Source organism: Onychomys torridus, chromosome 16 (genome assembly GCF_903995425.1).
Source record: "Onychomys torridus chromosome 16, mOncTor1.1, whole genome shotgun sequence".
NCBI lineage: Eukaryota > Metazoa > Chordata > Mammalia > Rodentia > Cricetidae > Onychomys > Onychomys torridus.
Genome location: NC_050458.1, coordinates 38397070 through 38419730, shown reverse-complemented (window position 1 = coordinate 38419730; position 22661 = coordinate 38397070). Strand labels below are relative to the sequence as shown.

Sequence of the window (22661 nt, the reverse complement as noted above, 5' to 3'; positions counted from 1 at the left end):
TGCCTCTGGCACTCCCTCTCCCCAGTGAGGACCTCAGTTCTAGGCAGAACAGGTTCATCAGTTGCCTCAGAGGACCAGTGTCTTTCTGCCTCAGTGAAGTATTGTATGTCTAGTAGGGTGTTATCCCAGGGTTAGGATAGTGTAAGGACTCATCAGTCTATCTTTCACATCTTTGTTATCCCATGTAAATTGTCCCTTGATTTTAAAAAATTTAATGCTTACATATAAAATTATGTGTGCAACCAAAGAGGGCCCTTAATTTTTTTTATGGGTGAGATCTGGAAAGTTATCATGGTAAATGGGATGTTGCAGTGTTCAATGCTGGGCTAGCCCATGGGAGGACCCTGGGAAGAGCAAAGCATTGATGAGTCCCTCTAGGTTTTAAGACTGGCAGAATGGACGCCAAGCTGAAGTTCTATTTTCCTTGGTGACTAAAGCAAAATCAACATGCATTTTGGGCACTCAGCATTAGTGGTTTATTGAAGTGGCATGCTGTGGTGCATTATGAATTCAGTGCTTACTTTCTGCTCACAGGTGAAGATTGTTCTGTCAGAATCATGCTGTGCTAGAATTCTACACATCTCACTTTTAAAGGCAGGCCCTTCTCAACACACTTGGACTACAGATGAGGCCGGGCGGGTGTTGTATGTTTTTCTCCAGCTCATGTAGCTTGCTGGTGACAGTTGATGTACGTTTTCTTACTTCAAAGCCACTGCAGTCTGGACAGCCAAATGACCACCTGCATGTCAGAACTTTCTTGGAGGTTTAGACTGATTTTTAGAGTAAACAGAAGCCAGGGAGGTCAAAAGATCACCCTGGTGTTGGGCCAGTTGTATAAAGAAGCTCAGCTGCAAACGTGTATGGGTCATTTGCTCCCAGAATTGTCAGGATTTCTGTCCCTGTCATTTCTATAGTTTTTCGTGTGTGTGTGTGTGTGTGTGTGTGTGTGTGTGTGTGTGTGTGTGTGTGTGATGTTGTATGTGCATGCATATATGCAGATGTGTGTGAGTGTGTGTGTGAGTGTGTGTGGTGTATGCATGCATGCATGCAGCTGTGAATGTCCATGTGTTATGTGTGGTGGCCAGAAGAGGATGTCAGGTACTTGCTCTTTCACACTCTACCTTGTTCCCTTGAGACAGGGTCTCTTACTAAACTTGATATGAGGCTGGCAGCCAGCAAGCCCCAGTGACCCAATCCTCCTGTTTCTGCCTCTCCCCCCAGCACTGAGATTACATGTAAGTATTGCCATACCCAGCTTTTCTTTTCTTTTTTTAAACTTTTACATGAGTTCTAGGGATTCCAAACATCCAGCTCAGGTCGTCGTATGTGCACCAAGCACACACTCCCTCCAAGTCATCTCCACAGCCCCTCTTACTGGTGGTTTTTGATGTGACTGTCTTCTAGAAAGGGAAGGGGAAAGAGAAATGTTCTTTATCCTGCGTCTGTTATGTTCAGCATCCTGTTCTCGTTCCAGAATGCCCTCGGAGGTGGGCATCATGCCCTGGAGTGGGCAGTGGCTCCTCATATGTTCTACCCCTCGGCATGTGAAGGCTGGCTTGGGTCTACATGGGGCCTCTCAGTACCATACTGTGGCTTTGGGTCATGTTTGTGTGAGCCAGGTGTCCAGAGACCTATCTCCCACTCCTTCTGCTGTGTACATGTTATCATGGTAGTTGCAGTTTCAGGGTCTGTCTGTCTGTCCCTTACTGAGAGACTATATCTGCTCTGCCCATCTCACCAGGGAGAGAAGAGAATCAAATTATTGAAGAGTGGACCATTTTCCCTAAATGCCATAGAATAGTAAAGATGAGAGGCAGAATATTCTCTCTCCTTCCCTTCCCCTCTCCCCCACCCCCTCCCTCCCACTTGTGTTAGGAAGATCAATTACCTCTGAGATTCACATTTTACACCGAGCCACCCGGTAATGTTCTTAGGGACTAGACTGAAATGGACCAGGCCACACTGCCCCTCTCTAACAGCTGTGCCTCCCTCTCTCCCAAGGAGCAATTTCTTTCTAGACAGTTACAGTAAATGATCCAATCTTAGACATCCCTATTTGGAGCTATGTAGAGAATACCCTCCTCGGCGGAGCAGGGTGCAGGGTGTAATAGGTATTTCGTCGAATAGAAGCCATCCTTCTGGAGACACTGTTGCACTTGCCCCCTGTCATTTCAAAGGTTTCTGTTGGGGAGGGGCCCTCAGCTCCCCAGAGGTTCCATGCTCACAGTATATAGCATCAAAGCCGTTTCAAGAGAGACCTTTATCAGGCTAGAGCTTTACCAAGCTGCTGCATTTGCTAGATTCATTTTACATTTTGTAAGACTTTCGAATCCTAGCAATAGGATTTGGAAGTAAATCTGTATTTCATCTCAAAGGATGATAGCATTGATTTTGTGTGGTCATGAAATCACATGTTAAAAATGTATTCGTGAAGATTTGAATATGGTACCCAGTGCGAGATCAATGAATGGACATTGAAGATCCTTGCTTCTTTCTTGTGTGCCACGTTCTTTGGGGAAAGGGAGAGCCAGTCCTGTAAGAAGATCTGCTATGCACAGCTGGGCCTGGGGACTTCTGTAGGATGCCATCTGCCTTAGCTGCTGGCCCATCTTCATACCTCAGTGTTGGCTATACCCAGCATGGCACCTGCCATGATACAGGCACCAGTACTCAGTTGAATTGATAAGTAATGTCGAGGGGACGTGGAAAGTACGTGTCAGAGAAAGAAAGAACAGCCTGGTGTGAACTGATGGGGAGAGCTGGTGCCATGAAGCTGTCTGTGTGAACAGCAGGAATAGCGATTGCTTCTTCCGTGAATTCGGAGGAAGTTCTGTAGTGGGGAGGCCAGAGCCAGAGCCCAGAATCCAGAGGGCACACTGATAGCCAAGATACAGGAGGAGGGGACAGTGACGGCTCCTGTGATATGCTTGAGTTACAAATTAGTCTGTTCTGAGCTGGTGAGATGCTCAGTGGGTAAGGGCACTGCCCTCCAAGCTTGAAGATGAAAAGAGAAGTCAATCCTAGAAATTTTTTTCCTGACCTCCTTGTATAACAGACACACAGACACAGACACACACACACACACAGACACAGACACACACACAGACACAAACACACACAGACACAGACACACACACAGACACACACACACACACACACACACACACACACAAATACACTGCCCTGCTAAGATATAGGGAGCAGATATTCCTAGCCTGTCACTGTTTGTGGCTACATGATGCCCCATTCACCCAGGAGCCATGGAGTATACAAAAGGCAATGGAGCCCAGGGACATCAACAGTGGCATTTGAAAGGGTTTGAGAGATGACACAGGAAGTGAAAGCATTTGCTATGCAAAACACAGGGCAAGAGTTTGCACCCCCGGAACTTACAGAAGATGGGTGGATGTGTTGTTCCACCTGAAATTCCAGCCTTGGAAGGCGGAGCTGGGAGATCCCAGAAGCCAGCTGGCTAGTAAGACTAGACTAGTTTAACCTGCATTTGAATGAGAGACCCTGCCTCAAAGAAAGTAAGATAGCAAGTAATCAAAGAATATCCCTGACATCGCCCTCAGGCCTCTGCAGGCTCCTGCACATGGATATGTGCACCTGCACACAGGTGTGAATGCATACTAAACATTTACACATTACATGTGCCCCCCTCCCCCAACATGCACAGCAAAAGAGGGAAAACGTGGGAGTGAGGTGCCCTCACTCATACTGACTACCAGCTCTGCCATAGGGGTGAGTTCTTGAATGTTTCTAAACCCCTGATCCTGATAACGTGTTGTTGTGAGGGTTAAGATAGAAAGCTGAATGTCAAATATTTAAGGCAGAGCCTCACATGTGGTATGGTCATAGGAGTTGGCACTCTCTTCCTCTCTTATTCTTGGTCTCTGACCATGTATCCCAGGCCATTCCTTGGCTCTCTTTAAATCAATCCCCAGGACTCCTGGCCTAAGAGGAGGACATAGCAGGTGACCGTACCGTACGTGGCAGGTCATCTTGACTCAGTGGAGGGAAAGGGGGCAGAATCCTACACTGTGAACCTAGTTCCTGCCTCGGGAGGGCCACTGAATTACTCTGAGCCTGGCTTGTCCTTAGCTAAAAATAGTGGGGATATTATACTTAAAGAGAGATGTCCGTCCCCTTCTCAAGCCGTTCAGACTCATTATGTAAATCCATGCTGTGGGAAGTATGGTGAGCGACCCCAGACCTGTTCTGTCTCCCACTGAGACACCCGCTGGGGACATTCTGCAGACATTACCTTCTCTTTGCCACTCCTCTGGCACTATGCACAGGGCTTGTTACTGCGCTAAAACTAAAAATAAGACGTGGCTTCTGCGCCAGTTAATTATCTGTGTGATCCACGTTGATTGCCTTTCCGTACCAGACACTCGGGTCTCTGTATTTATGTAGAAACGGCATACTTTTCCACAGTCTCCCCTCTGCTCGGAACCAGTTGGCTTTCCCTACTGGCTGTTTGTGTTGAGCATTTTTGTGCATAAGTCTGTGTGCAGGGTGGAGAGTGAGTTTGAATGAGAACCTCAAAGAATCTGGACTTCTAATGTGCACTATAGAAATTGCCTCTGCAATTCGTCCCTGAGAGTGTGAGAATATGACTTCCCAGCCTCATTAAAAATATCACTGTTATGAAAGAGTGATCAGTTGAAGTCTGTGCAACACCTCACTGGTTTTATAGCTTTAATATCGTTAACTGGGTGTGAAGCTTAATATTCTTTATGTTTATTATTGCTTTTTTTTCCCAAGTGCTGCCTTATATGTAATTTTATCATATTTATTTTTTTAGAAGATTTATTTTTAAGTGTGTGTGTGTGTGTGTGTGTGTGTGTGTGTGTGTGTGTGTGTGTATGAGTGTGTTTGGGGAATTCAGAGGAGGGCGTCACATCTCCTGTAGCTAGAGATATAGATGGTTATGAGGTGCCCCATGTGGGTGTTAGGAGCCCAGACTTAGGTCCTCTGCCAGAGCAGAATGTGTTCTTAACTACAGGGCCATGTCTCCAGCCCCATATTTAAAATTTTTTATTAATCTTTTTTATTGCCAAGGACTTTTGTGCGTTAAATATTCTTAAAGGTGACCCAATTTGTCATGTGTTTAAAAAGGATTTATTTACACACACACACACACACACACACACACACACACACACACACACACACACGTATGTATGTATGTATATATGAGTATGTGGCTCCATTTATGTATATGTACCACATGCATGCCTGGGTGCCCAAGGAGGTCAGAAGGGGCTGTCAGATCCACTGGAACTGAAGCTACAGATAGTCTGAGCCACCATTTGGGTCCTGGGAACCAAACCCAGGTCCTCTGGAAGAGCAGCAAGTGCTCATAACTGCTGAGCCATCTCTCCAGCTTCCTAATCTGTCAGATTTTGTTACAAGTTGTATTTGTGTTTTTAAAAAGGATTTTAGTTTTACTTATTTATATGTGTCTGTGTGGAGGTATGCACACGTAAGTGCCCGAGGAGACTAGCGTTACAGGTGGATGGGAACCACCTTGTGTGGGTGCTGGGAATTGAACATGGGACTTCAGAAAGAACAGTTTCACGAGGGGCATTTTTGAGTGCTTGGCTTCTGTCTGCATCTACTTTAGGGAGAGCACTTTCTTGGAAGCATTTCTTCCACTTCTGTTTTCTGGAAGAAACCACACAGTATTATTATTTCTTTATTTACTTTAAAAAAAAAAAAAAACTGTTTGGTAGAATTTGTCAGGAAAGAATCCTGACCTGGAAAGGTTGTTTTTTTTTTTTTGTTTTTTTTTTTAAAGTAGATTTGATTGATTTAATGGGTGGGAGACTCTTGAGGTCATTACCTTTGCTTGGGTTGATCCTGGCCGTTTGCGCCCTGTGTCATCTGGGTTGTGACACTGGCGAGGTGGAACTCTGATGTCTCCATGCCGCCCTCTCAGTGACTTTGGGCCTGTTTGGCTGTTCTCTCTCTCTCTCTCTCTCTCTCTCTCTCTCTCTCTCTCTCTCTCTCTCTCTCCTTTAAAGTCTTATCATAAAATTATACCGACCTTTTTGAAGACTCAGGTTGTGTAAACCAGTCAGTTTTCTCTGTCTTTCTGCTCTTCTCTTCCTTGTTCTCTCCCTCTGCTTCCTGTGAGTTTCTTTCTTATTTCCCGTGATGAGAGCTGATTGCCCTGTTCCTCCAGTCTCTCCTGATAGAGTCATTTAATGCTGCAGGTCTCCCTCCAAGTAGTCCTTCAGCAGCTGCATCTCACGGCCTTGGGTTTTACTAACTGCAAACAATCCTGGTTTCTTGTTAGTGCTGTTTGAAGTGCATTGGTCCATTTCCTCACACTTTTAATGTCCCATTGACCATTCTGCTACCAACCTCTGGATTAAGAATCCTGCTTCAGTTGAGAACACACTTTGTGTGCTTTTACTGTGCACTAGTGCATGTGTTCCGCAGGTGTGAGGTGCGGTTTTCATTACATCTCAGTCAGACACGGGTGGTTTGTTCATATCTCCTGTATTGTTGATTTTATGTCTGCTCATTCTGTACATTTCCAAGAAGCTCCTATTGGTGTCTTTGACTCTAATTATGCTTCTCTCCATTTATCTTTTGAGTTCCCCCGGGGTCCTCATGGAGCTAAGTGCCCAGACATTAAGACTGATTGTGTATTCTTGGTAGATTCAGGCTTCCTTCATTAAGCAATGTTCTTTATCACCACTAACTGTCCCTGCTCCAAAGTGGACGCTGCTACGCTTCTGCCTTTTAGTGTCATAGATCTTAGTAAGCTCTCTTGAGCTGGGTACTTGACATTTTTGTTGCTCTTTTCTCCTTCTTCCCAGGCCAAGTTTCCTGGTAATGTTCTTGCCCTTTCTTCTGAAGGTCTTTCTGGAAGGCCCCTTTTAGAGTCCTGGCCTTCCCCACCCCTCCCCTCCTGAAGGACATTCCCCCCCCCCCTCCTTGGATGCAGATTTCTAGGTTACCATCCCTCCACCCCTCAATTACTTGTACAATGTCCTGCCTCCTCTGCCCTTCACAGTGTCTCATGACAGAGCTTCCGACTTTTCACATCGTTTCCTGTCTCTTGCTTGTTCATCCCGGTGGCCTTGTGCTTTTGGACTTTCCTCTCTGCAGCTTCCACTGTTTCTAGATATAGGATTCTTCACATTTGTACTGGGTTGGGTGTGTTGAGCTCCCAGGATCCGTCTAACATCGCAGGCAAGTCTAGGAGGTTTTCTGCCATCATTTCTTCAGAAGCTGTGTGTAGCCATTACTTATTGCTCAGTTTCTTACAACATAGTTCTTATTCGGTTGTACCCCTACTCCCTGCTTAGGATTATGCTTTTCAGGATTTTTTCCCCTCTCTTGTGTCTGTTGGATGATGCTTCTCTATTGTTTCTGTTGATGATCTTTAATTTTAGGTGTCTCATTTCCTTCGTTGGCTCCAAACTTTCTTTGTACGATCTCTCCTCTTCTAGAGTATTATTTGGGAATTTGCTTTTATGCTTGTAGATGGAGTACAGGTTCCAGGTTTCTCCCCTTGTCTCCATTCTTACTGCAGTGTTACTACCCGGTGTATTTCTCAGCTCACTTTCCTGCTCTGATGCTTCTCCTGGCTCATCCTCATGCCCACCCCCCCCCTTTCCCGGGATGCTCTCTTATGCCTTCTTGGGCACATCCTTCTGTAAGATAGGCATCTCGAGGTGCCCCACTGTTTTGCTCTTCACGTGGAGTTCATAGTTTCTGGTAGCCAATTCTTTCCTGAGATCTTCTGAGTATTTGCATCTAATGCTCAGAGGTGCTGGGGTCTTGTCTGGGTCCTCAGGAAAATGTTGACATTTCTCTTTTAGTGGGTAGTCCACAGTGTCTTTGGTGTTCTGCATTGTCTCAAGGGCCAGCTGTCCCATTTCAAAGGATTTGTGGCACTCTCTGGCTCTTTCTGTGGTCTATGCCACCCCAGAACTGAAGACTTTAACCGTGGTTACTTGGCCTGATTCCATATGCTATGCTCTGGTGAAGCCTGAGGTTCCCACCTAACTGTCATACTGGTCTCTTAATCTCTGTCCTGTCGCAAATCTCCCTCCCGTGTCCCCACTAAAGGTAGGCGTGACTTTCCTGTGTTGTGTCTCCTGTGTGACTGATGGACGAGAAAAACAGGGAGTATGCTGGATGTGATGGATGCTGACACTATGGCTTGTAGGACATAGACTCTGGGACCAGAGAATGGTAATCACCCAGTGCCTTGACGGTGCTGTCTGTGTACGGTGCTGCCTGCAGGCTGGACTGGAACGCTCCCCACTGGTCAGGCTAGGACGTGAAGCGTCTGTGACTCTTGCTGCTGTCCCTGGCATACACCTCTGGGATCCCAGCACGTTCCTAGGGAAGGTCATCGCAGCTCTCCGAGCTCCAAGCTGCCTTTTGGGTCAGGTCAGGGCAGTGAAGGGAAGTGCCACTCACTCCCAGGTCAGAAGTTTGATTTGTCTGGAACTTTTGGAATCTTAGACTCCATCCGCCCTAGCTGTGACTTAGGGATGGATTTGGTTACAGACAGTGAGAGAGACAAAGTAGCTTGTGCTTAATTCATCCTTTTCAGTATTGGAACTCATCATCTCCACCCCCCCACCCCCCCACCCCCCCGCATGAAACAGTTCACACCACTCACCTACTTCAGACTCTCAAAATAGCTCCCTGTCATGCTTAGAATGAAATCAATATTTTCTTATGACCTTTCCTCCACCATTAATCTTCTGCCAATCTCTTCTCTGCTTGTTCTGTGATCACACTGTGCCTCAAATTTTTGCATTAATTGCACATTCTCTTTGGGAGGCTCTCCTCCAAGACCTTCATAAGATTGCTTTCTTGTCATTAGAGTCCCAAATCAAACATCGTTTCTTTAGTGAGAACCTTCTTTGCCATCAAATCTGAAGTTTTTTTTTTTTTTTTTTTTTTTTTAAAGCCCTGTTGATGTTTTCCAGGAGATGCACTTAATTTCTGAAAACTATTTGTATTATAGGAGTCTCATGCCCTGCTGCATTTCATAGCCTACTTTTTACACTAGCTGTTGCCATAGTAACCAGATTTATGCAGGGGTAGCCAGAGAGTACCTTGCCTCAGCAGTGCTCAGCCTCTTGCTTTCTGGAATATTCTAAATGCTTTGCCAAGGTTGCAGGGTCCAGGTACCCACTGCACAGTGGTTTAACTCAGTGAAGTGTGACACCCGGTCCTCCATGGGAGAGCTTGTCCAGTGAGGCCAAGACTTGTTGGGAAAATGAATCATCCTGTCTGCTGTGACTCGGGGGCTCGGTGACGAAGGAAAGCCCCTGCAGGGTCCCACGAGGACCCAGGAAATGTAGCCCCAGCTGCCCCAGGGTGGCCAGCTCAGTGAGTTGCCCCATAAAGCCCTTGATGTGGCCCGGCCTCTTCTCCTCACTCCGCGTGCACATGGCCCCTCTCTTGGCTTCTTTTCCTTGAATGCCAGCTCCCTGCAAGCTCTTTTCTCAGGCTCTGCCTTCAGGACCAGCCCCTAGTCTCAGGCAACACTCCACATGATTTTCAAATACATTTTCTAGAAGATTTTAACTGAAACAAAGACAGATGAAGGCAACAGCAGTCCAGTGTTAACATTTTGCTATATTGTATTTATGTTAAATCTAATGAAAGACAGAAAGCTGGACTGTGCAATCTCCATCTCTGTTCTTCCTTCCCACTAATAAAGACTCATAACACGATGGGGTATTTGAAAAAAAATCTTTAAAAGTATAGTGTATGTGTTACCTCCTGCAGCGTGCTTTCCTGGTATCATTAATGCAGGTGTATTCATGTACCTTAGTTATTTTCCATTGCTGTAATGAGGCATCTTGACCAAGGCAACTTTTAGAAGTGTTTATTTGGGGCTTACAGTTCCAGAGGGTTAGTGTCTGTGATCACCATGATGGGAAGCATGGCACTCGAGCAGTAGCTGAGAGCTCACGTCTTGATCCACAAACATGAGCTAGATGGGAATGGTGTGGGCTTTTGAAACCTCAAAGCCCCACCCTCTGTAACACACCTCCTCTAAGGAGGCCAATCCTTCCTAAAGTCCTACCAACTGGGGACCAAACATTCAAACATTTGAGCCTATCAGGCCATTCTCATTGAAACCACAGTCACACAGAACAAAGCAGGCTGTTCTTGCAAACTCATTTCTGACTCTGCACAGGTTTGACCCCCCCCCCCCCCCCCCACCCCTCCCACCCCTGTCCACTGCCCCAGCCATCCTGTTCCATCCTCTTTCCTGTTAGTTTTCACCTAGTTAAAAGGAGCCTTTGGCTTCTATCAACCACATTGCAGTGAATGCTTTTGAGCATGTCTTTGTGAGAGCCCTCTGAGTTAATACACATTGACATGGAATAGTTAGGTCTAAGTGTGTTTACACATTGCTCAAGGAGGTAACTCCTTCCTTCCTTCCTTCCTTCCTTCCTTCCTTCCTTCCTTCCTTCTCCTCCCCTCCCCTCCCTTCCCCTCCCCTCCCCTCTCCTTCCTTCCTTCCTTCCCCTTCCCTTCCCCTCCCCTCCCCTTCCTTCCTTCCTTCCTTCCTTCCTTCCTTCCTTCCTTCCCTTTCCCTTCCCCTCCCCTCCCCTCCCTTCCTTCCTCCCTCCCTCCCTCCTTCCTTCCTTCCTTCCTTCCTTCCTTCCTTCCCTTCCCTTCCCTTCCTCCCTCCCTCCTTCCCTCCCTCCCTCCTCTTTCCCTCCCTCCCTCCTTTCTTCCTTCCTTGGAAGTTGTACCAATTTAATTTATTTACACCCTACTTTTTGATGATGTACATCTTGGCCAACTCTTGGTTCTGGACCACTTTTTAAGTGTTTCCATTAAGTTGAGTGGGAACAGTGTCTCAGGGGTTGATTTCTTGCTTTGGCTGCTGGCTTGATGGAGTGCCTGCTGCCCACTGGAGTTTCTCCAGGGTCAGCTATCACGTCCCACCCTTTGCTTGATTTCATACCGAGTCATTTCTTATTGATTTATGGGAATTCTCAATGAAATCAGAATTCTGATTTGTTGTCGGTTTAATATACTGCAAATACCTTTCCGCAAGGAGCTTGTCTTAGCTTTTTAAATGGTTTCCACTTGTACCAAAGTCCCTAACTTTAACAGGGCCAAACACGCTGTCTGTCTTTCATATGTAAAACATGTCATAACTCCTTTGTGAAATCTCTCACTTCTCACAAGCTGTTCGCTTGTTTTAAAAATTTTAATTTCTAGATACATTTGAGGTCGTGTTGCATGACTTTCTGGACAGTTGTAAACACCTCCTTACCACGGACAGGCCACTCATGACAGAACAATGAAATGTTCCACTCAAGTCTAGCTTAGTGAGTGCGATTACATACAGAAACACCAGAGACCCAAGACCAGCTGTGTCACCCCGAATCCTACCCCAGCAGGGGTGGCAGCTCATGGAAGCTGGTGTCACTAGAGCTGCTTCCACACCTTGCCTATGGAGAGCCTTGCTTTGCTGACTCCAATCTCGGGGAGAATGTCACAGCCTTGTGAGTCTGTAACATTCTGAGTTTCCTGAGCTTTATAAGTTGAGTCAGCTTCTACCCTCCCTGCAGAAGGGGTTATCTGAATAAATGTTTGAATTCTGAGGAAATTGCCCCACATAGCTATTTTGTAGACTTTTCAGCTCATGGTGTGAGGTAGGGATATGGTTTCCTGTGCACATAACCATGTGTCCCAGGGCTTTTCTGGAATCTTTCTCCTAGAGAGCATCGCCTCTTAGTCAGACCTCCAGTCCCCAGCTCTGGGACATGCTCTGGGTTGTCGTCTGTCACTTATGCTTTGGAAGATTTCTTGATGTCTAGAGGGCTCGATCTTTCCAACACCCTCTTTGTCATTGTTTTTTTTTTTGTGTGTGTGTGTGTGTGTGTGTGTGTGTGTGTGTGGTGTGTGTGTGTGTTCTTGACACTTTTTGAAAACATAGGTAATTTAGAATAGCACATCAGAATTTACTAAAACTAAAACTTCATTGTCCCTCTTTTTGTTAAGGCTCATTGAATTCATGTAGATTTAGAGAATTGTGACTTCTTTTAAAATATGATCTTTTTATCCTCAAGCATAAAATATCTCTTTATTCATTTGACTGCTTTACTAAATTTTCTGTAAAAACTTGAAATAGTTTACATAAATGTCTAACCTACATTTATTATTACATTTATTCATAGATGCTTTCTGGGCTGCATTGCATTTATAAATCTATATTCTGTTTTTTTGTTTTGTTTTTTGTTTTTTTTTTTGGTTTTTTGAGACAGGGTTTTTCTGTGTAGTTTTGGTGACTGTCCTGGATCTCGCTCTGTAGACCAAGCTGGCCTTGAACTCACAGAGATCCACCTGGCTCTGACTCCCGAGTGTTGGGATTAAAGGCGTGTGCCACCGCTGCCTGGCTAAATCTATATTCTTAAATATTTCTCTTTGTAATTATCGTCAGCTAATACATAGAAATGTCACTAATAACATGAGGCTTTATTCTGCAACCTATTTGAATCTGTTGCTTTTAACTTCATGGGAAAGATTGCTTAACCCCCCTCTTCCTGTACTCTCTTCCCAATTCAGTTTTCAAGAAAGCTGAGACCCTGCCTTTCTTCCTGACCTCTCTTTCTCAACTGTGTGCATGTAATAGTAGCTGACATGCAGGGGAGACTCATACATCTCAGCAAAATCGATCGATAAGTTGGGGAATATGTGGCCTCCGGCAGCTGAACTTCCTCTTCCCCATTTGCCCACCTTGGCCATAGACCTACAACTACTACTTCCTGTGCAAGTTTATTTGCCCTCAAAAGCTCGCTCTGACTTCCGTTCTCCAGGGGAAATTTCTTAGGCTTCCCTCCTCTTCAGAAAGGTGAATCCAGAAAAGCAAACAAAAACCAAGAATTGCGCAAGAATGAAAATTAAATTGTGTGTTCCCACAGCTCATAAAGAAAATCAGCCACAGGGACGTGGAAAGACACACGAGCAAATGCTATTACGGTGGGCACAAAATGCTACCACAGACTGGGACGGGAGTTAATTTATGAGTAACAGATAGAAAACAAAGATCCACCAATATATCATCGTGTTAACAGAAGCATTAGAAACACTGGCTCAGATGCCCCTCACAGACAGTGACTCAGAATAGTGAGTGCAACGACGCAGAGTGTATCTGTGCCACGTTCCTATGCAGCTTCCTAGGTACCGTGCTCTCTCTGCAAGTGAAAACAGCCTTCTGGGCTTTAAAAAAAAATGGCCTTCTCCCCCTTCCCCATTAATGTTTTATGAGTGTCTGTCTCTGCTGAAAGATTTTGCTATGATTAAAGATTTCATGAAGTTATGACAAAGGCAGACCTGCCTAGGATCTAAGGGAAGAGGCTGCCTATAGGCAGCTGTCAGAACTGAGCATGCTCCAAATGCCAGTGCCCCTGGGGAAGACACCCTTGATCCCAAGCCCCAGCATCAGCCAACATAAGGATGTCCTCTGAAGACCTCTGACACCGCACTGGCACTGTGTGTACCAAAGTTGGTGACATTGTGTCTCTGCCTTCCTCCCTTGAGAAGCCCAATGTGCTTGGAAAGATTGCTTTGGGACACTCCTGGCCTCTGGACAGGGTCTGCTTTTGTATGTGTATGAACCCTGGATGTGTGTCTGTGTTTCCTTCTCTCAGGGAGCCTACCAACTGTGAAGGCAAACCAACTTGAGTCTGGAGACTCCCCCCACCACCCGGTGGTCCTCTCCCCAGCCTCCCCTCCCCTGTACTGCTCTCCCAGAAGTGTCAGGACACAAAGGCAAAAATCCTACAGCCCTCTCTCTTCCTTTGGCTTGGCTTTCCACATAACCAACAGCGCCCTGCCTCCTGCTTGGGGACATACCAGTGCAGTTAGATGTCTTCTCCTAGAAGGTCATGTTTTGATTCCACACAGAGCTAAAGATGACCCTGAGAGCAGCTCTTTGTATCTCTCCCTCACTTCCAAGACAAACAATTCATCCTGTTTCCCCAAGGCCAGCACAGCTGCCCTCTTACTCTGCTCTTGCAGTGGCCATGGCTGTCCCTTTTAGATCAGCCAACAGGTACCAATTTCCTGTCATGTGCTTACCATGACACCCGGCATTTGGAAAGTTGTGTTAGTTTTAGGCCAACATTCAGCTGTAATGGAAACTTAACTGTAGTGATGAACACAAATGAAGCATGGGCTGTTGGTACTTTTAAAGTATTTCAGCCATGTGGCTAATAAGTCCATAGGGAGGAGGCAGTAAGGGTACTGCTACTATAGGAGGTGCCTGGTTTTCCAGGTCTGGCCCCAGCTCTGCCATCCACAGCCTAAGGTTTGTTTCTCATCTCTGAATGGTTGCTGAGCTTCAAGGTCTCCTTCTCATTCCGAGGAGGAAGGAGGGGAAGCCAGGGAGGCCGAAGGCTAGAAGCCTCCTCCTCCAGGCTCTGTTACTTGGGGTCTGAGAAGCCTGTGGCTCATTGGTTGGGTTGCTGCCATTGGAAGTACCCCTTGCTCCAGGAGCCGTTGGAATTGAGAACTTTACTTCCTACCCTGCAGGAAGCAAAGGGAGGGGATGCTTTGAGTGCCTGGTGCGTTAACTAGCTTACATGATCTGCCCCAGCTCTAAGGAGGAATAATTTGGAGTCCTGGAGAATGAAGCTTACGGAGAAGTCAGCACAAACAAGTGAAGCCTGGTTCTTCACAATCCAGCAGCCAGCCCTTTGCTCAGTCTTGGGTAGCTGAAGACTTCCTCATTTGGACGTCGCCTTTATTTAATGACACTGTATACTCTGTATATACGTGGTATTAAGAGCCAGCTGCTTGCCACTTGCTGAGGCTTGGAGGACTGAGCTACTTTCCAAGGTCATTTGGTTCCTAAAGGGTTTGACAAAGTTCCAAGCACATGCCCAGAGGCTTGGCATTATTGTAAACCAATCATCATCCTCTGCACATCATCAGGTAGTGGGAAGTCCCTGGAGAGGGGGAAAGGGCTAAATTGCTTCTCTTTGCCGTTGGAGAGTTCTGAACTTCCCTCTGTCTTTCCCCGCAGCACCCGACAATGCCACCTGCTCCTCGACGTCTTCAACTCCACAGAGCATGAGCTGACAATCTGTGCCAGGAACAACTCTGAGCTCATCTTGCATGCCAGCGAGTGCCAGCGGTAAGTGACCTGCAGGGGCAGAGGAAGGCCAGGACCCAGGTGGGCAGGGCTTGGTAATGCTGAGAAGATGCAGAGCCTCCTCCTTACTCTCTTCTGGGCCTCTCCCCATACCAAGAAGCCATGCCTTTCTAGTCCAATGTCTAGATGGAATGGTATTTATATTTTTTTAATAGCAAGATGCACGAGGCCCCAGGTTCAACAACAACAAATCAGCAGGCCTGTGGCTTAGATCTCAGCTCCCCGCTGCCATGTTTGTTCTGAATCTGTTTGCATATCCCCATCTCTGTCTTACTTTAAAGAGTAAACTTTCCCCCCCCAATTGCCTGACATTGGTATTATTAGTCAGCAGGGAAATGCAAATGCAGAAATCCAAGGGAGAAGCTGCTGTGCATTCATCAGAACAGGGAGATGAAAAAGACATCAAGGGAGCTCCGGGGAGGATGCAAAGCTCCTGCAGCTCTTATGCTGGCACAGTAGAGAATCTGTAGCCACTGGGGACAAAGTCACACTTCTTATAACACCAAACATACACTTGCCTTGTTGTTCCAACATTAGTTATTTAAAAAAAAAATTCAGTTGTGGGGCAGAGAAGATGGCTTAGCAGGTGATGTCTTTGCCATGTGTCTTGGTTAGGGCTTCTATTGCCGTGAAGAGACACCATGACCTCTGTAACTCTCATAAAGGGACATTTAATTGGGCCTGGCTTACAGTTTCAGAAGTTTAGTCCATTATCTTCATGGCAGCACGCAGGCAGACAAAGGTGCTGGAGAAGGAGCTGAGAGTTCTGCATCTTGATCCATAGGCAGCAGAAGCAACTGTGTGCCACACTGGGCAGAGCTGAAGCATGGGAGACCTCAAAGCCGGCCCCAACAGTGACACACTTCCTCCAACAAGGCCACACTTGCTAATAGTGCCACTCCCTGTGGGGACCATTTTCTTTCAAACCACCACACCATGTGTGAGGACTGGCACTCAGATCCCCAGGACTTATATAAAACCTGGGTGGGTTTAACAGCCCACCTGTAATTCCAGTATGTAGGAAGTAGAGATAAGGGACCCCCCCCCCCAGTCCTGCTGAGCTACCTAGCCTGCCAGCTGATAAGATGAACTCCAGGTTCAACAAGAGACTTGGCCTCAATATGTAAGATGCAGACTGACTGAAGAAAGCACCAGACATCAACTTCGAGCCACCACCACCCTATGTGTGTGCACCCACATACACTTGAACATGCATGCACACTTGCCACATGTATATATATATATATGCAAAACAATAGCTAACCAAGTAAGTCAAGGGCCTGGAAAGATGGCTCAGTGGGTAAAATTGGTAGTGTTTTCTACAAGGAGAGTGCGGTGCACCCTGCAACAAAACCACAAAATGCCCAAGAGTTTGATGGGACATGAAACCCGCCTTATCCATGGAGCCTGTTGTGTGATGGCACCAATTCTGTGAAGCCCTAGTATGAACAAAAGCAGTCCCCAGTCAGGAGAGTCTCAACGTGGGTTTCCTCTGGAGAGGTCAGGACAGGGCTTGACCCGGAAAGGGAGGAAGGTAATTTTCCATGTGACAATCTGATAGAGTAACTCTGTGGGGGTTTGGGTTACACTGATGTCTGCATCCTCTAAACTTCAGTATTTATTCACCTGAGATTAGAGTATGTCAACTGTACATCAAAAGAATACATGGAAACCAGTGTTGAGCCATGGTTAAAAATAAACAGGCTGGGGTTGGGGATTTAGCTCAGTGGTAGAGTGCTTGCCTAGCAAGCGCAAGGCCCTGGGTTTGGTCCTCAGCTCTGGGGGGGGGGGGGGGGAAGAAACCCCTCCCCTTCTCTCTCTTCTGCAACCTCTCTCCATTCCCACGAGGTGTGCACACATCCGCTTTCTCTCCCTTCTTTTCCTTCCTGTCTCCCTCTTTCTAAAACAAAACAAAACAAAAACAAAAACAAAAACAAAAACAGAAACAAAAAATACAAAGGAGTCTGGGCTTGGGGCAGCTGTTGATGCTACATTGCAAATCACTGGAGATAATGGACTCTCTGAGGCCAGAGGGGGTGGATAGTGTTGAATTAGACTTAAGTGCTGCTCACTTTCAGCTTAGTAAGCCATGGAAAGAATAGTTAAGCGGCACCCCCACCCTTCTCTGCTCTTCCTCCCCAGGGTGACTCTTTGAAAGTGGTAGTACCATTCATGTCTGCACTTCCCTGCTCTTACTGTGCGTTTGTGTATTCACAGCCAAGAATCATTTTGAGAATTTTTAAAAGTTCTATAAGTATTTGCCTATCATATATGTCCCTTGGAAACTTAAAATAGGCATTGCACTTTGCAGCTAAATATAAATCCAGTCCTTTCATTTTGACTGCTATTAATATTTCATTGTGTAAATATGCCATCGTCTTCATTTCTATGCTAATTCCTCACTGTGCAGTGGCTTCCAGCACATCCATATTTAATGTGATTGTTAATGACATGTTTTAATGTACGTTAGGCCTGGAAGCCCCCTTGCAGGGCAGTTTGGGTTCTGTTTTGGAGGCTGGAGAGCCAAGACTTGGGGGCATTGCTGACCTTCCTGTGAGAGGAGCCTGAGGCACTCCCAGGATCACCTCGTCCTGCCTGGGATGGGACATGCCACCTGGATGTGGGAATGGGCAGGGGCCTCTGCACTCTTCTGGCCTATGCCAGAGGCTGAGCAAATGCCATTTCTTCAGCTTCCAGGGAGGAGGATGAACATTTCTGAAAGCTTGGGTGCTGCCTATTACTGTCCCCCCTTAATCGTGTGGGGAAACGTCGGCCATCTGTCCTGTCTCTTGGTCTGCATATTTTCATGTAGCCCCTGACCCGAGAGAAGATAAGTCTGGCCTTTTTTGTGACACCAGTATAAAACAATTTTAAGAAACTATATATTGCTAAGCCTATCCTGTGGTGAAGACTGGAATCATTCTTGGCCACATGGACTGTGTGATATTAATGACCCAAGTCATAGATAATTGCAGTTTGGTTTTATGCTTCAGGCTTCTTCTTGTTGAAGCTTTTTGCTTAACTTCTCATTGTTTTATTCATTCACAAAATAGTCATTCAACAAATATTGATACTTGGGGAAGAAACTGTGTGGCAAGCCCTGTACCGCTCCAGGAATGGCAAGGGAATAAATTATGACCCACACTGAGCTCGGGAGAATAAACAGAGGACAGTGGCATGTCCCGTCAGCCAGGGTCCCCTATATGTGCTCCAAGGAGGAGTTCTGTCTTTAAATCATTTTTCTCTTCTCTCATTTTACCATAAGAGACTAATGGAAACCCAGCTGCACCTTTGCTTAGATGCTGCATTCCTTACTCTCTTGTTATGGGAACCAAGTACCTGGTGAGAAACTACTTAAGGAGGAAGGGCTTCTTTTGGCTTGCAGTTTGAAGGTGTACGGTTCATCATGGTAGGGAAAGTGGGGTAGCAGAGCGTGAGACAGCTGGTCACGCACGCTTAATGGTCAGGAAGCAGAAAGCAGACAGGAAGTGAGGCTCACTCCGAAACCTCACGGCCCTCCCATAATGACCCACTTGTTCCAGTGAGGCTTTCCCACTTGACAGTTTTGTAACCTTCTACAACAGAGAGGGACCAAGTGTTCGAACACATGCGCCTGTGGGAGACATTTCATGTTCAAACCCCAGCAAACCCTTTCCTCGGCCAGATACCCCCTCTTGTGGCTCACACGCTTCTACCTCCTCATGCTGGGGTTCTTTAGTTCATGTAGCAGTTCCCCTCAGGTCATATCTTCCCTAGAGTGTCAGGGCACCGACTGGATCTCCACCTCACCCCCTGACCTGTGGCATGAGCTGCACACAGTAGCTCAGGCTGCCCCCCATAGCACTGGGTACCCCTCCCCACTCAGCTTTAAGAGATAGCCAAAGACAAGAGAAGATGCTCCCCGTGAGGAATTAACATCATCGTTCTTAAAAAATGTAACATTGCCATCAGCAAATATGCTATAAAATTAAGATATGATAATTATTGTGGATTTTTTTGCTTAATTATCAGACCATTAAAATTAAAATTCACAATAACCTCTTTAATGCATAAATATCTTTATAATGTATGGTAATAGATATTATTTCATTACATGCTTCAAGATACAGCCCTTTGTCTCACCCTATCTCTGTCCACAGTCTTGCTAGTGTTCCCACATAGATCATAGGCTCTGCAGAGTCCCACAGGTTATTACAGCTTGGGTACCCGAAATCTTCTCCATGCAGATATCGACGTTGTAACCTCTGGGCAGTTCCGTCTCCAGGGGTTATGCTAAGGTTGCAGAGTCCTGTTTCCCTCAGCCTAGAACTGCCCAGAAATCCTCTATCTGCCCCACCTGTTATTCTATTTCTCACTCCTTCACTCTTGGTCCTTAAAATGCCCCCAAAGAACCCCCCTGAGTCATCAAAGCAATACTTCATCGGGTGGAGTCTGTTCTCCTGCAAGCTCTTGTTAGGCGTTATCCAGAATATATGACCTTTTCTCAACCCATGTCTCCTCATCCCCTTCTGCAATATTTATGAGTTACAGGTGAGGTGTTTTTATTTTGTTTTCTACAGTCTTAGTTTTTCAATTTGAAAGGAGAATGGGAGAGTCCTCCAGAGAGGATATTTCTAGAAATAAGATGGTACAGGGTATACCAGCTCAGTCTTTGAGCTGATGCAGAAAGGCTGTTTTCCATAGTGAGTCTTTGCAAAGGGCTCAGCCTCAGCCTGAGCCCCTGCCCTGCATCCCCTCTGCCACCCCAGGCTGCTGCCCTGGCAACTGGCAGCTGATTGCTTTGCTGATGGGAACCCAGATCCCTCTGGAGACAGTGGAAACCCCAAGATCAGGGATGGGAATGTCGGAGTTCAGCCTGGACAATCAGTGGGACTGGGAGACCAGTGCCTTGGAAGACACAGCTATTTTCTGCCTCGGGTGGCAGAGGAAATGGTTTTGTTTTTTGTTTTTTCCTAAGCAGAGAAAAATAAGATGGCACCATTGGGGTTCTATATACTGCAGATCTTTGGCTCAGCTGGCTCAGCTATTTTCCTTCTGGGCTTTTTTTCTCTGTGCTTCTTATATGGCTTCTTCCATGGGGCCATGCCTGAAGTCTCTGTTGCACATGTGGAAGTGAGAAGGAGGGTTATGTACAGATGTCTTCCCAGCTGTTCACCACCATGACAAGCAAAGTATTGCCTGGGCCTGGAATGTGTCATGCATTTTTCAGCCTGGTCCTGTCAAATGTAACTTAATCACTTGGGGTGGTAAGTCACCCTGCTCTGTTGAGGTCCTAAGGATAGTTTCATAAAATATTCATGGCAATCTATGTCCCCCACCCCTATTGTTTTAGACAGTGAAGCCAATCCTTGACTCCTACCCAGCAGCTCATCCACCCTTTGCGATTGGTGGTAGGGGCTCAGTGAGTGGCAACTAATGAGGTTAATTTTCAGAACTATGCTGCCACAGTGGCCTGCAGCCCATCGTGGTTGATAAAGGCCCATTGGAAGACCTGTTTCCTTTCTGTGGAGACCATAGGATCAAGCTTTTGCTTAAGTCAGTAGATATTATAAGGGCCTCATCTACCAGCTTCCTCCTGCTCCCTTATATGGGGACCAAACATTCTCTCCTCACCTGCTGGAAATGAGAAACCACAGAGGTTGTTTACCAAAAGGAATTTAAAATCCAAAGTGGAGAGCGAGTTAACAGCCCATGCTGCAATGTCTAGATATGACAGGAACGGTACCGAGTGAAGAGCCAAGCAAGGGTCAGTGTCTTAGGGTTTTCATTACTGTGAAGAGACACCATGACCACGGCAATTCTTATAAAGAAAACATCTAATAGGGATGGCTTGCTTACAATTCCAGTGATTCAGTTCATTATCATCATGGCGGGGAGCATGGCGGCATGTAGGCAGACGTGGTGCTGGGCTTCCGAGTCCTACGTCTTGACTCAGAGGCAACAGGAAGTCAACTGACTGTCACACTGAGTGAAGCTTGAGAAAAGAGACCTCACAGCCCAACCCCACAATGACACACTTCCTCCAACAAGGCCACACCTCCTAATAGGGCCATTCCCTTTGGGGGCCATTTTCTTTCAAACCACCACAGCTGGTGAATACAGAAAAGCATAGGAAGGATCCTGCCTGAAGATGAGGCCCATGTGACTGATGTACCTGCAGGAATCACACACAAACATAGTATCCCCAGGGAGTCAAGGGAAGCCCCATATTCCAGCCCCTCCTTCTGTGGACATGTGTGAGTGTTCCCACCTCTCCATTCTCTAGCTGGCCCCTCTAGGTGTTTGGGCCAGGTGTGGCTGGCAACTGTGGATCTAGCTCAGTTCTGCTGAACTCTGGTCCTTCTCAGGGTCTTTTCTCCTCTCTGGCTCCCAGATCCTTATCCTTGTCCCCGTCCGATGGGTAAGCCAAGCCTGACTTGGCAGGAGCTCTTGAAGGGGACCATGTAGCCTTTCACCTGCAGATAACTTAGAAGAGAGGATATGCGGTCTGGTGTGGTCTTGCCTTTGTTATTGTGTTCTGGGTTCATCCCCGAAATGTCCAAGCCTACTGTTCCTGGAGCCACAGTACTCCAGGAGGTCTGGAAGCCAGGTTCATCTTCCTCTCCCTAGGGATTAGAATCTGACTGCTTGCTGAAGCCTGACTGGGATCTCTGAAGTGAAATCCACCCTCACCTCTGGACTATCAGATGCCTCTGCCTATTGGTTAGGAAAGGTCCTTGCCTTATCTTGTAGAAAAAGAAAGTATTCCCCCAACTAATCAGGGATGTGGGTGACAGTGTTCTAAGAACTCTTCTGGTTCTTAGTCATGACCTTGGCTAGCCTTCTGCCTTTCTGATGTTCAGCTTCTCAAGTATCCAGTGGGCCATAATAATCCAGATGTATCTGTCTCAGGGCCAGGCATCTTCCTGCAAGTGCCAAAATAAGAGGGAGTTGCTGATCACCACACAGTATTGATACATGAGCCACCATTTTGTAGTATCACCCTTAAAAGCTTTATCATGGAGGTGGAGGTACAGCTCAGTTGGTAGAATGTGGTGGTATTGTGTTCCCCAAAATATTGTGTGTTCCCTGAAATAAACATATCTGGGGTCAGAGAACAGACAGCCACTAGAAACAGAGCCACAAATGGTGGCTAGAAAATGGGAAGAGTAAGCCAGAGCAGAAGCTGAGTGGTGGTGGCGCACACCTTTAATCCCAGCACTTGAGAGGCAGAGCCAGGTGGATCTCTGTGTGTTCAAGGCCACTTTAGAAACAGCTAAGCATGGTGACCCACGCCTTTAATCCCAGAAACCCAGCCTTTAATCCCAGGGACTGGGGGCAGAAAGAGAAAGGTATATAAGGCGTGAGGACCAGGAACTAAGTTAGTTAAGCATTTGGTTAAGCATTTTGGCTGGATAAGCATTTAGGTTTTGGAGCAGCACAGTTCAGCTGAGAGCCATTGGGATGAGGACTCAGAAGCTTCCAGCCTGAGGAAACAGGATCACCAGAG

The 22661-nt window shown here is 46.5% G+C and overlaps 1 protein-coding gene across 4 annotated transcripts in view; it reads left to right on the top strand.

Moving 5' to 3' along the window:
- Trappc9 (trafficking protein particle complex 9) overlaps window positions 1–22661 on the top strand; it is a 468984-nt gene that overhangs the window by 303271 nt on the left and 143052 nt on the right. For all 4 annotated transcript variants that reach the window (XM_036207929.1, XM_036207927.1, XM_036207928.1 and 1 more), the window contains one exon: window positions 15044–15154. In XM_036207929.1, coding sequence (XP_036063822.1) covers window positions 15044–15154 — 111 coding nt within the window. The remainder of the gene's footprint in view (window positions 1–15043; window positions 15155–22661) is intronic.